This window comes from Leptopilina boulardi, unplaced genomic scaffold (assembly GCF_019393585.1).
Source record: "Leptopilina boulardi isolate dan_hultmark-lab unplaced genomic scaffold, ZJU_Lbou_2.1 LbouV2_266, whole genome shotgun sequence".
Classification (NCBI taxonomy): domain Eukaryota; kingdom Metazoa; phylum Arthropoda; class Insecta; order Hymenoptera; family Figitidae; genus Leptopilina; species Leptopilina boulardi.
Window position 1 is genome coordinate 1175501 of NW_026137825.1, and position 15333 is coordinate 1190833.

The 15333-nt window shown below is 25.5% G+C and overlaps 1 protein-coding gene across 1 annotated transcript in view; it reads right to left on the bottom strand.

Moving 5' to 3' along the window:
* Positions 1-376: 376 nt before the first annotated feature.
* LOC127281377 (acetylcholinesterase-like) overlaps positions 377-15333 on the bottom strand; it is a 171940-nt gene continuing 156983 nt past the window's right edge. The window contains exons 4-6 of the mRNA XM_051305066.1: positions 10989-11152; positions 2984-3141; positions 377-890 (exon numbers count right to left, since the gene is read on the bottom strand). Coding sequence (XP_051161023.1) covers positions 757-890; positions 2984-3141; positions 10989-11152 — 456 coding nt within the window. The 3' untranslated portion in view covers positions 377-756. The remainder of the gene's footprint in view (positions 891-2983; positions 3142-10988; positions 11153-15333) is intronic.

Below are 15333 nucleotides of genomic sequence, written 5' to 3' on the forward strand. Positions count from 1 at the left end.
ATTTATATAAAGGCAATGAAAATAATATATATATATATATTTGGTGAGTGCTTCCATTGAGTTCTGAAGCACTTTTGGTATTTTCTATAGAAAAAGAGCAAACATTGTTGGTTGTTTTTTTTTTTTTTGCAAAATTTCAAGTAAAAGCCTAGCACTATTTTGATCTTTTTTTTTATTATTTTTTTGTTTGTTTATTAGTTGGTTCCAGCTCAAAAACCAGGGATTCAAAAAATTCCCATGTCATTCTTTTTAGAAACTCTTTTTTATATTATATATTTATAGTTTTTCGAAACGTTGGACATTTCGTGAGAGAATCAATTTGATTGAATTCATATATATATATATATGAAGATATATATATAGTACGATACACATATAGCACGTCGCATTCTTAGAGTCGGTATTTTTTTTGTCTCGACTTTTTTTTTCAATTCTTTCGCACATTTTGTTTTTCTTTTTTCTATTTTGTATTCATTCCTTTTTTTTTTGTTCTCTGTGTACAGTTTTGCAAATTGAAAATATTTTTGTGTGTGTTTTTTTTTTTTTTTTTTTTTGCTTTTCAAGGCAAAACTGTTCCTTGAATGTGGAGTTTATATTGTAAAAAAAAGCACCTGGACGTTCATCTTGAAGCGGAAGTCCGTGCCTGCGGGTTGATTTTACCGCTTGATTCGGTCTTTTTCTTCTTTTCTTTTTTTTACTACTGGAAGAAGGGTCATCATTTCAATTTTTTTTTTCCTCTTTTTTTTTTTGTTTATTTTACATAATCGAAGTAATTGCCATTAGGATGGGAAGCAAAAAGATGTGAGCAGATTTAAGACATGAAATTAGCCGATTTGCACCTGCCGAGACACTCGATGCTATCACCCTGTTGCATGCTTCTGGTTCTGGATCTGAAAAAAAAATTGTCAATTTTTTCATATTAGATTGATGGATAAAAAAGATAATTATAGTTTGTGCAGTTAGTGTAGTTATAGGGAGTTAGAGTTTTGATACAGTTATCGATAATCGATAATGTAGATTACTGTTTTACCGACCGTTGATAATATATTTTACTGAAATACCGACTGTCGATAATGATTTACCTATAGTCATAGATGTAGATCGCTTTTTTTACCTACAGTTGGTAATGTAGCTAACTAATTTACCGACCGTTGTATACGCAAATCTATATATACCGATCTATATTTACCAATTGCCGATAACATATCTCACTGAAATACCGACACACGGTAAAATATTTAACTGATTTACCGACCATTATATGCGCATATCTTTGTTACGACCGTTGATAATGTAGATCGCTTATTTACCGACCGTGGATAATGTAACTTACTGATTTACCAATAGCCACGAGTGTAGATTGCTTTTTACTGACAGTCGGAAATGATTTAACTGTTTTATCGTAAATTTTTTGCTGACTTGTTAATGTAGATCACTGTTTTACCGACCGTCGATAATGGAGCTCACTGATTTACCGACGTCTGGTAAAATGGTTTCAAATTTGATTAAAATATAAGAACTTTTTTTAAAATAGTTTGTTATGGTAGTTAGTAGGTACAGTTACTATCAGTAGATGACCGGTTTAACGACAGTCGATAAAGAAGATTACTAATTTATCAGGAGTCGTAACGTAGCGCACTGTTTTATAATAGTCAGGAAAATTATTTAATTTATGAAATTAATTACAGCCTATTATCATTACTAGTAGTTAAAGTTACTGTCTGTCGCAAATGTCGTATATCGTTTTTACCGACGGTCGATAATCAAGTCAGCTGAATTACCGACAGTCGGTAATGCAGATTTCCGTTTTTTTATTAGCGATCGGTAATATAAATTACTGTTTTACCGGCAGTCGGTAATACATATTTCAGTATTGAAAATTTATCGGCAAAATTGCTATCTATATTATCGACTATTGTTAATGACTTTGAAGTTTTTTTTATCCATGTAGTGTATAATTAATGGAAATGATGAAATTTTACCCCAAAAAAAAAATGACACTAAAATAGAAAATTAAAAAACGATTATTGATTTTGTACGCGGATAAAAAAGATATAAGTGAATTATTAAAATATAAAGAGGTCAGTGATATAGATTTTAAAAACATGTATGATGAATAGTGATTGGATTATAGAAAAATGGTAGTTTAAGCTAAAGTTTTATCATTGATTTCTGAACTTTGAATTATTTAACAAGTCTCAACCTGTCACATAGTTCGAGGAATGTCTGGAAATCTAGATATATGTATATATATACACACAATATGAAAATAAGAGATAATATACATATGTATATACATACAGAGAGACGCGGCTATAAAAGACCAATGATATTTAAAAGGGTCACAAGAATATAAATTTATTTTAAGTTATATATATATATATACACATTTTTTTCCATTATATAATTAAGTCATTGACATACTTTTGAATATGTTGATTTTTCAATTTTTTTAAAAAATTGTTTCTCATTTTTTTTGTGCAATCAGCTTAAATTGGTTTTATAAATTATTCAATACGTTAAAACGACTTTAAAAAAAAAGAAATTTACTGAGGTAACTTTTAAAGTCGTCGTCGTGTCTTTAAAATCAATTTATCGACCTAAAAATGGAAATATATTTCTAGGTTAAAATTAATTCTTATTGCTTTTTTTATATACTATAATAATTGTCAGTTATACTTTTGAAATTCTTAAATTATGAAATAATATATATATATAGAAAAGATTTTATTATTTCAATATGAGATATTTTTTTTTGAATGATTTTAGTAAAAATTAAATTTTAGAAATTTTTTTGCTTAAAATTTTTTTTTTTTTTTTTTTTTTGAAGAAGTATTGTTTATGTTGGTGAAAATTTTGTGTGAGCTCTAGGAAAATGGTTTTGATGAGGGGTGGGAAAAGAGGGAGAGGGAAAAAAAAATGTAAAGGAAAGCCCGTAAAATGGTGGAAAAACAGTGAAAAGGATGTCGAGATGCGCACGTACCAGGTACTCCTTTTAGTCGAGGAAGAAATTCGTTCCAAAAAGCACAGGCGGTCATGCGAGGACCTTTTCCCATGTCGCTCTTTTCGGCATCTAAAATAAAATACCGAGGATCATTTCTCGTATATGGCGGCCATTCAACTTCGCTTTCAACTGGCTTCCTGCAAAAAAAAAGAAAGAAAGAAAAAAATCAATTCCAATAAAGTCAATTTTTTGCTTACCCAAAAAAAAAAAATTCAATTTTTCTATTTATTATTTAGGGGGGTTAAAAGTAATTTTTTACCTTCAAAAAAAATTTTTTATAATGGAAAATTTGTTCATATTAAAATTTTTTTTTTAATTTAATATAAAATATTTTTGAAAATTTATGTCAAGAATTTTTTTTTTCCTGCTATATAAAACTTTTTGTGAAAGTGAATTTCAAATATACAAACATTGGAAAATAATAATTCAAAATTTTGTGGATCCAATATAAATATAAAAAAAAAAAATTTCCAGTGTCATGCTCAGTGACCTAAAACTTTTTTTGAAGTTGACCAACTTTTCCGTGAGAAAAATCAATGTCGTTTAAACATTTCATGACACCATATGGTTTTTATGTTCTTTTCTGATTCATTCTTTTCATATATATATGATATTGGCTTCGAGTAAAAATTTATCTGTTTTGGAAAAAAAAAAATTTTTGCTTTCATTTTTTTTTCGATTTTATAATCATTGGAATTTTTTTTTTCCTATTTTGATATAATTTTTCCCGAATATCGAAATATGGTGAGAGGGAAATCTTAACACATACATATATATATATATATACACACACACACACACCCTGGGTCAAACGGAAGGAGGCCATGTCTTCGGAGCGATTAATTTTGAAAGCGAGAACTTGCCTCATCTACCACGATCTCGATTATCTACTGCTGCTATATTCCAGTACATTGAAGTTGCGGAAGATGAGAGTCTAATTGCGCTTACGAGCAATTAACCTTTAGAAAAGAATGCCGATTTTCACGAAATTATAAAATATCAACGAAAATAATTTTCCTACTAATAATTAATTTTTTATCAAATAAATTTCTGTTTTTTTGGAGGGCGAAAATAAAAAAGTTAAACGAAAATCGAATAGAAAAAAAATTATTATTATAATTTAGAGAAAGTAATGTAGTTAACTAATTTACCATCAAGTATAGATATTTTTACCGACTGATGATAATGTAGATCGCTGTTTTACCGACCGTCGATAATGTACCTAACTGATTTACCGACAGCTGGTAATGTATTTAACTGACTTACCGACCGTTATATATGTAGATCTTTATACCAACCGTTGACAATGTAGATCACTGTTTTACCGGTCATCGATAATGTACCTAACTGATTTACCGACCGTCGCCTATGTAGATTTTTACCGACTGTTGATAATGTAGATCGCTATTTTACCGACCGTCGATAATGTAGCTCGCTGATTTACCGACGTCCGGTAAAATGGTTTCTAATCTAATTAAAATAGAATAGGAAAAAATTATTATTATAATTTAGAGAAAGTAATGTAGTTAATTAATTTAATATCAAATATAAATATTTTTACCGACTGATGATAATGTAGATCGCTGTTTTACCAACCGTCGATAATGTACCTAACTGATTTACCGACAGCTGGTAATGTATTTAACTGACTTACCGACCGTTATATGTGTAGATCTTTATACCAACCGTTGACAATGTAGGTCACTGTTTTACCGGTCATCTATAATGTACCTAACTGATTTACCGACCTATGTAGATTTTTACCGACTGTTGATAATGTAGATCGCTATTTTACCGACCGTCGATAATGTAGCTCGCTGATTTACCGACGTCCGGTAAAATGGTTTCTAATCTAATTAAAATATTTGAATTTTTGGGGAAAAAATTGTTAAACGAAATTTAAATTAATAGAAAAAAAATAATTCTTATAGTTTAGAGGAAGGAAACAAATGTAAAAGAAATTTATCGGCTAAAAGTTTATCTTTGTCGTATATATATATATATATGTATGATGTGATTTAATTTTCAAACACGGAGAGAGAAAACACCCTTTATGTACTTTGCGTGCGCTATAAAATTTCAAAATTGCATTTATGACCATTTTTAAGCCATTAAAGAATCCGAATTTATTAAGGGGAGACACGAAATGTCGAAATGAATTTGAGGGTTACAAATTACCTCCCTGAAAAAAAGAAAAAATGAAACGATACGATAAAAAAAACAAACAAATGTTTCTATATCACGTAATTCAAAATTTCCTTCCTTAATAATGGATTTCTCAAGTTACTACATTTTTTTTTCTAATTTATAAATTGATGTCAAAAATATTCGAAATTTTTACAAAAGATAGCAGTTAAAATATTAAAAGAATATTAATTTTTTTTATTGCATTATTTTTTCAAGTTAAAAATCTGAAAAATAACATGCTGATAATGATCAGCGAAAGAATGATAATGTCACGCACATTATATAATTCGTAGGAGAAAAATAAATTTATTTCTAATGTGCGTGACATGAGGCAAATAAAGCAAAAAAAAATTATCAAACGCTAAAAAAAAGGAACTTGACCCCTACAGGGAAATTTCTGGAATTGTAACAGAGAGAATGGCCTTTATGAGAATCTCGAGATGAAACACGAAAGAAGTAGTTCTGATGAAAAATTCTCGTCACACCAATGTGTACATTCCCTGAAAAGTGCATTTTTCATTCTGCATTTCATTTTTCACAACAAAACAAAAAAAAAAAAGTGGAAAAAAGGAAAGATAAAGTGGTTCTGCATACAAAACTGTCCGAAACTACTTTACTTTCAAACGACCTTTGGTTAATGAGATTTTTCTTTATTCTCTTTTCTGCAACGTTATCTTTCTTTACAAAAAAAAAAATAGTTTTTTTGGCTTTAATTTTTTTTTTATTTTAATTATTCTGAAATAGTAAATAAATAATGAAAAAAATAACATTTTAGTAAAATTTTGCATAAGGAAAAAATTATTTTCCTGTTTCTACAGTGCTACTTCTTTTTTTACCGACTTTCGATAATAGAGCTCACTGATTTACCTACAGCTACTAATGTAGATCGCTTTTTTACCGACAGTTGGTTAAGTAGCTAATTGATTTACCGACCGTTATATATGTAAATCCATTTTACCAACTGTTGATAATGTAGGTCCCTCTTTTACCGGCCGTCGATAATGTAGCTCACTGATTTACCATCAGCCACGGATGTAGATTGATTTTTTTACCGATAGTCGATAATTCAGTTAACTAACTTACCGATAGTCACATATGTAGATTTTTACCAACTGTTGATAATGTAGATAACTGTTTTACCGACCGTCGATAATATCGTTTACTGTCTTACTAATAGCCACGGATGTTGATCGCTTTTTTACCGATAGTTAGTAATGTAGCTACATGATTACCGACGGTCGATACTCAAGTAACCTGCATTGCCGACAGTCGGTAATGCAGATCACTGTTTTATCAGCGATTGGTAATTAAATTCATTAATAATTTTTTAAAAATATTTATTCTTTTTTATTTTATGGCTATTTATTAACTCTAAAATTTAACAGATAAAAAAATAATTGTAAATCATCATTGTGAATATATTTTTTTCTATATTGGAAAAAAAAATTTATAGCTATTTCTTTGAAAATTTAGAAAAACAAATATTGAATAATGTGAGAATTATTGACAATTTATTTTATAGAGACATATACACATACACATGCACAATTTGATTTTAATTTTATTGCGATTTACGGGGACAAACTCTATAAAATAAATCAATGGTTATAAACGTGTCATACATATATTTTGCTTTTCAAGTGATTCGTGTATAGTACACACACACACACATACACATATTATTTTACATCAGGGACCATTGCATAAAATATCCCCGGCTTTTGTATATAGGGAAAAGAATATTTTTTAATCGATTCTCTTTTATATTCACTCGGCATCTAAATTAGAAAATGATACTCGTTCCCGTTAAAATTTTACCTTTATTCATCTTGTTTCTCTCTCTCTCACACACACACACTTTCTCCCACCCCCTCTTTTTTTTGTTTTATTAAGTAAAATTTATGTCCCTTAAATTTTCTCCACTAAAATTTAGTGTCTTTCGTGTAACTATATATAAAAATTTCTTCATATAAAGTATTATATATATATATGTTTTTTATTTAAATTTCTTTGACATTTCTTTGGTTATAAATTTTGGAAATTTTTTTGAATTTTTAAATATGTAGAAAATAAAATGAAATTTTGGTTATTTTTTCTTTTTACAATTTTATTTATGTTCTTTATTTTTTTTTATTGCAAATAATTGTAAATCGACCTAAAAAGTGTAGGTTAAAAATGACAGTTTATTAGCTGTCATTTTTAACCTACACTTTAATATAGATCGCTGTTTTACCGACCGTCAATAATAAATTTTACTGATTTACCAACAACCGCTAATGTAGATCGCTTTTTACCGACTGTCGATAATTCAGTTAACTGATTAACTAGTAGTCGGTAAAAAGCGATCTACATTATCAACAGTCAGTAAAAAATATCTAAAAAAAATGACGGTCGGTAAATTAGTTTGCTACATTTCCGACTATCGTTAAGTCAGTGAACTAAATTATCGACAGTCGAGAATGTAGTAAACTAATTTACCGACCGTCATTTATGTAGATTCTCTACTGACTGTTAATAATGTAGATCGCTTCTTACCGACTGTCGAAACATTTACCTACCATTATTTATGTAGATCTTTTTACCGACTGTTGATAATGTAGATCGTTGTTTTACCGACCGTCGATAATATAGCTCACTGATTTATCGACTTTCCAAAAAATGGTTTCTAATCTTACATGAATATAGTAAATTTAATTACAGTTTTCTGTGTTGGTTAGTAGTTACAGTAACCATCAGTCGGTAATGCAGATGACCGGTTTAACAACAGTCGATAAAGAAGATTACTGACTTATCAATGACCAATAATAGAGATTTTCCCTTTTAAAGGCGATTGGTAATGCAGATTTTTTTTAAATTTCTTTTTGGTTATATATTTTAAAAATTCTTTTGAATTTTTCGAATATTTGAAAAGTTAAAAAAAAATTAATCATTAAGTTTAATTTTTCTTTTACATTTTTTAAATTTTATTTAAGTTATTAATTTTTGTTTATGTTTCTTATTTTTGTTACTTTTTTTTATTTATGTTATTTTCAAGTTTTATTTGTTATTTTTTTTAATAAAAAAGAAAACTATTTTTTTTCTCGATTCGTAACGACGATTTCGACGAGAATTATTATAATAATAATTGCAAATTGATGAAAGAAAATATAGGTTAAAAATGATTTTCTTTTGAGAGAAAAAAAAAGTTGTTTGTCTGATATACAGTCGAAAGTTGATAAAATGCCTTTGACACTGGCACACGAAAAAGCAATTTTTCATTTTAACGACTCTCAATCGAAATCTCGCTCTTACTATATATATATACTATATAATCGATCGAGATTTAGAGTCATTAAGATTTATCACATTTCTGGTCCATTTCACTTCTTGAGAATCACGGATTCCTTTTTAAAAAAATAAAAATCTTCCATCATCAAATAATACAAAATTCGCACAAATTCTTCAATTTGTCTTTTCGAAAATATTTAATATAGGAAGTATATTAAAATGAAATAAAAAAAAATAAAATCAATTCAATTTATTGGAATTCGTTTCTCTATTCGCGATTTTTTTTTTTTTTTTTTTTTTTTGAAAGCAAATTTCAATATTTTTTTAATCTTCAAAAATCCGTTTATTGTAAAAGGCAATTAGAAGATTATCCGCAACGTTGAAAAGAGATATTTTTCATCTTTCAATTTAATAAAAAAATAAAAAAATTATCGAATCCAGTAGAGTGGAATAATAAAATAATTGTTAATAAATTTTATTGAGATAATTAAGCGCTCCATATATATATATATATATTTTTTTTTCTCAATAATCTCTGCAAATGTTAAATTTTGCAATTACTTTAAAATTGACTTATAAATAGAAGCTAAAAACTGAACTACGAATCGACAAAGTGCTTTTGCGAGAGAAAATTAAATTTAATGTCAGCACCAATATTGATATGTTCTACTTGAAATATAACTCACAAACATAAAGAAAAGGTGCCCTTTTAATAAAACAAATTGTCCACTCAGTAAATTTGAAGCAGTAAAAAAAAAATAAAGTATTATTTAAATATATATATATATTTTTTTATATTTAAAAATACACAGCATTCGAATATGACAAAAAAAATGTCAATTAAGTACGAGATAGACAAAAATAAACTCTTGAAAAATTAATAAAGAAATTTAACGAGTTATTAAATGAAAAAACTTATCAGACATGTTAATTATTAATGAATTAAAAATAGAAAAAGAAAATGAATGGAATAATTTTTTGTTAAAAGATTTATTTTTTAGAAATAATATAATAATAATAATAATAATAATAATAAAATACAATTTTTTTATTTGAAAAAATAATTATTATACAAGCAATAATATTAAAAAAAATTTATTAAAATAATAAAAATAATAATATAAAAACTACTAAAAAAAAATTATAAAAAAATTATAATAAAAATAATAAAAATAACAAAAAAAATGAATAACAAAATTAAAACAAAGGTTGTTTTATATTAATGATGAATAACATAATTAAAAAAAAGGTTTGTTTTATATTAATGATGAATAACAAAATTAAAAAAAGATTGTTTTATGTTAATGATGAATAACATAATTAAAAAAAAAGTTTGTTTTATATTAATGATGAATAACAAAATTAAAAAACGGTTGTTTTATATTAATGATGAATACCATAATTTAAAAAAGGTTTGTTTTATATTAATGATGAATAACAAAATTAAAAAAAGATTGTTTTATATTAATGATGAATAACATAATTAAAAAAAAGGTTTGTTTTATATTAATGATAAATAACAAAATTAAAAAAAGGTTGTCTTATATTAATGATGAATAACATAATTAAAAAAAGTTGTAAATTCAGATGATCATTACATGAACATTTTGCTTCCTCTTTACGATCAGCAAAAAAATTTGCTTCCTCCTGGAGAAAGTAAAATTTTATTGCCAAAATGTGATTTTGATTTTTTAACTTTCATTAATTCTTTAAATTTAGCTCAAATGTATGTTTTATATATATTGATCGATTCGTTTTGACGTAAGGAATACAATTATTTCATATATAAACTTCAATTTAAATAATCACAAAATTTTATAGCCAAAATGTGAATTTTTGATTTTTTAACTTTCATTAATTCTTTAAATTTAAATTAAAACTATACTTTATATATATCGATCGATTCGTCTTGACGTAAGGAATACGATTTTATTATATATAACCTTAAATTTTTCTATTTAAAAATTTTTTCGATTAAAAAATAAATTTTTGGATAAAAGACGATAAATTTTTTTTTTGGGTATTTTTTAAAATCCTTTGGTCAGATTTGAGATATTAATATGATAAATGAGCCTACCAAATTTTATCTAAATCCTTTAAAACCTGTTAAAGTTATTTTCTAACAAAAAAGGGATCCACACACACATACATACATCCGGACAATTGATCAGGATCTCATATAACATGTTTCTACAAAGAAAAAAATTTGTTTCCTCCACTTTGAAAAGTTTTATAAACGAAAGGACTACAAAGCTTCCTCCACGAGGAAGCAAAATTAATAATATAAAAAAATAATAAAAAAAATTATATTAATGAAAATAATAATATTGAAAATAAAAAAAATTAATTATTTTAGTTGTTATCTGAAGTAACAGATTAAAAATTCAGTTTTGAAAATAAATGTATGCAAAGTAGAGTAATTTTTCCATGAGAAAGAGAAAAATAATTTTTTCTTAAGAATAAAAAAAAAATTTACATCTGAAAATGAGAATTTTTTTTTATATATATTTAATAAATTTTTTTAACTTACCCATGTGTAGCGAAATTGGAATAAATTGATAAAAATTTCTGTGCAAGTTCACGCTCTTTGTCGGTGTATTTAAGAGACGTGTTGAGTGGAAGACCAAAGACATATTCGATTTCATCTCCATGCATTACTCCCATCCAATCACCCCATAAATTTGTACTACTTGTCTGTAAAAATACAAAAAAAACAAATTTTCCATTAAAAATTTTCATTTCAAATTAAATTTTTCTAATTTTTTAAAAATAATATAATTTTTCATTTAAATTAAATTAAAAAAAAAATTATTTTTTTCGAAAACGAAATAATCAAAATTTTTTTGAATAATAAATAATTTATTTTATTTTAATTTTTAATTAATTATTTTAATTAATTATTTTAATTAATTATTTTAATTAATTATTTTAATTAATTATTTTAATTAATTATTTTAATTAATTATTTTAGTTAATTATTTCAATTAATTATTTCAATTAATTATTTTAATTAATTAATTAAAAAAAGAATAATTTACTATGCGAAAAAGTAGGGAAAAAAATTAAAACATTGTTTGATCTTTAGAAAAGTAAAGTAAAGAAAAGAAAAAGTGTAAGAAGATGAAAAAAATGAAAAGGAATAATAATAATTTTTTTTTTTTTTTTTGAAGTGTTAAAGAATATAGTGACGGAATGTATAAACAAAGAGGAACTTAACCAATTTTAATGAGCACACTTTTATCCCAAACAAGAGAAAACTGCTAGTTTATAATTACGTGACTTGACCTGGCGACCTAAATTTTTTTCTCTTTTATTTTTATTTCATTTTTTTTTTTTTGTTCATTCTCTATTACTGAACATTCTTCTAATTTTTCTTATACCGAACGATATAATAGAGTTCACCTCTCGCTGATATTGATGTTGAAAAATTGAGAAAATGCCGCTTGCCAATGCCACACAATGTTAAGCGTAATTTAACAAAAAAAATTCTTTCAATATTTTACACAAAGGAATTTTTGTTCGAAAATCTACAAACTTGAATATTTTATTACAATATGTAAATTTTTTTTTGTTAATTTTTCTAAAAATATTTTCTCTATTTATTATTTTGGATAATATATAGATCGCTTTTTTACCGACCGTCGATAATAAAGCTTACTGATTTACTAGCAATCTTGGACATTTGCCGCTTTTACCGACTAGATTATCGACAGTTGGTAAAACAGCGATCTACATTACCAACAGTCGGTAAAAAAAATTACATAAATAACGGACGGTAAAGTAGTTTCGACTATCGGTAAGTCAGTGAACTGCATTAACTATAGTCGGTAAAAAAATCTTTTTACCGACTGTTGATAATATAGATATACCTGTTTTACCTATCGTCGATATTTTGTGGTTATGAGTAGTTAAAGTTGCCGTCTGTCGAAAATGTAGGGCACAGTTTTTACCGACGATTGATAATCAAGCTACCTGAGTTGCCGACAGTCGGTAATGTAGATCACTGTTTTGTTGGCGATCGGTAACATAAATTAATGTTTTACAGACAGTCGGTAATGCAGATTTTTTTTCTTTTTGATTATAAATTTTGAAAATTTATTTTTGAAAAATGAGAAAATTGATTTAAAAATAGAAGAAAAGTAAAAAAAACCGATATAAAATATTAGAAAAATTCTTGTACTTAAATTTAATTTAAAAAATAATGGAATACAATTTTTTATTTTTCCTTTTAGAAATTTTTATTTATGTCAAATAAATAATAATTTATTAACTGCAAAATGTAAATTAATTAATAATTAATAATAATAATAATAATAAATAGTATAATAATAATAATAAATATTTATATAATAAATCGTCGTGGAAAAGGTAATGATGTAATTAATTATATTTGACACAATCGTTGACCCATTTTATGAAAATCTTATGATCTTTCTATTTTGCAAAATGAATGATAGAGTTTCTTAAAAGTCGTTTCTATTTTTTTTTTCCTTTTTTTTTGTTGTTAATTTCATTGTCTTAAAGTTGACTTTCTTTATTCAAAGCTTTTTAACCAACTTCTCTTATCTTATTGTGGTCTTGGTATAGAATTTTGCGTTGTTTTTTTTTTTTTTTTTTTTTTTTTTTGCCGAAAGGAGACAGAAAACAGGTCTTTTTATCTTACAATGAGCCTCGTAGGTCGGAACGAGAATGCAAATGAAAGACTAATAACTCTCCTGTGCTTGAATAAAGGCATAATATACATTTGAAAAGTTCTCTATTCTCCCCTTTTCTAATTCTCATTTTATTTTAACATCTATATATATATATATGCTGTCCGCCACAGTAAAAATAAGTTTTTAATGCAACAATTTGCTTCAAATTTGATAAAATGTAGGGAAAAAATTTTTTTTTTGTTTGAATAATTTTATTAACTGTTTTTTTTTTTTTTAATTTAAAAATTTTATTTGATGACAAGAGAAAGAATAAATTGCATACACATTTAAATAGGGGAATAAATTAAAAAATATATATTAACTAAAAGTTAAATCATAAAAATAAAATAAAAGAAAATTAATATAAAATAGTCAAAATAGTTAATATAAAATAATAAATTAATAATAAATTTTAATTTAATAATAAAAAGATGATATAAAATAATAAAATAGATAATAAAAATAATAAAAGTTAATAAACAATTAGATTTTAGTTTATTTTATTTCGAATAATATTGAAAAAAAAAATTTATTTCCTTTATTATAGAGGTATTTTTAGTTCACTTGTATCTGTATGTTTTATGTATAGTATTTTGTTAAAAATTTAAATACACATTTAAAAACGTGAATTTCTTTACTAAAAACCATTCCGCTAGAATTTTCACAGAATGTATATATATATATATATATATATATAGACAGACTTTTGCAGTGAGGAGTCACTTTAAATAAAAAATTATCATTCAAGAAATATAAGAAACACGAGAAGCAAATCTACCCTTGATCCTCAGCGTCAAAAGAATAAAGTGAATCTTTCTTTTTAAAAAATAAAAAAAAGAACAAACTGTAATTCACCATATTTATTTTATGTACATTGAAATTTTTTTTTCAAAAATTAACTTTCTTTTTTTCCATATTGCAATAATTATAAAAAAAAATTAATTTTACCCATTTGTAAAATTCATTGTCAATATTTTAATTATTCATTATTATTCTAATATTATTTATTATTATTTTAAAAATTATTATTATTATTATTAATATTATTTTTATTATTATTATTATTATTATTATTATTATTATTATTTATTTATTTTGTACATTACTCTGTATTTTTTTTTCGTTACCTTAATAAATCTAGATTATTATTATTATTATTATATACTAAAGTATTTTAGGAAAATTAGTATTTTTATTAGAAAAGAAAATAATTAACAAAAAAAAAATAAATAAATTCAATAGTAAAAATGTTTTTTTTTATATTGCTTTTATAACGTTTTCTTATTATTAAGTATTTAAAATAAGCGCGCTTTTTTCGACCAATAAGAGAGTTGTCGTAGCGCAAGCGCAATTTCGATAGTGAAGGTTACGCTGCGCGACGACGCTCGTTTTTGATTGGTTCGCGCAGTGTACTTTCTCCGCCCACATTTCTACCGCACACAGTAAAAACGTTACTTAAACTTTCTATAGCCAGCCACAAAATTTTTTTTTTTTTCAAAACAAATTTAAAAGCTAAAAAGTATTAAATACCTAGTAACTAATTTAGTTAATGAATTATTTTCTCTATTTTTATTTAAAGAAAAAAAAATAACTAAGAAATTAAAAAGTTAATTAACCCCTGAGAAATTATATAAAGATCCTAATAACCTGATAGGGAATATTGTTAATCATGTACCCGCTTCATTTCTCAGAACTGATTGTAGCTTTCATGTTGAAAATCTTGAGGGAAATTCATGCGCGCTAGAATATAATTGTATATATATATATATATATGTATATGTATATATACATCTTCGGCCCAGTTTCCCCTTTTCTCTGGAGCTAAACTGTTATTCATTTCGCGTAATATAGCACAGGGATAACCAACCTCGTCTTGCTGGGAATCTAAGATAAACGATTTCCAGCATCGTAAAACGCATGAAAGATTTCTAAGTTTACTAACGCTGGTAAATAAGCAGAAATGAGATGCGTTAACCTGAATCCAAAACTTTTCTAAAACAGAATTCTAAAAGCGCAAGATGCAAGAATTTTTGATTTATTATTCATAATCTCTCGCTAAATTACAGCATTGTTATATAAGATAAATAAAAACGCTTCAATTATTTTCTCGGCGAATTTTTTTTTTTTTTTTTTATATTACCACAGTAGTTAAATAGCAGAAGGGAAATTTTTGCTACCTCT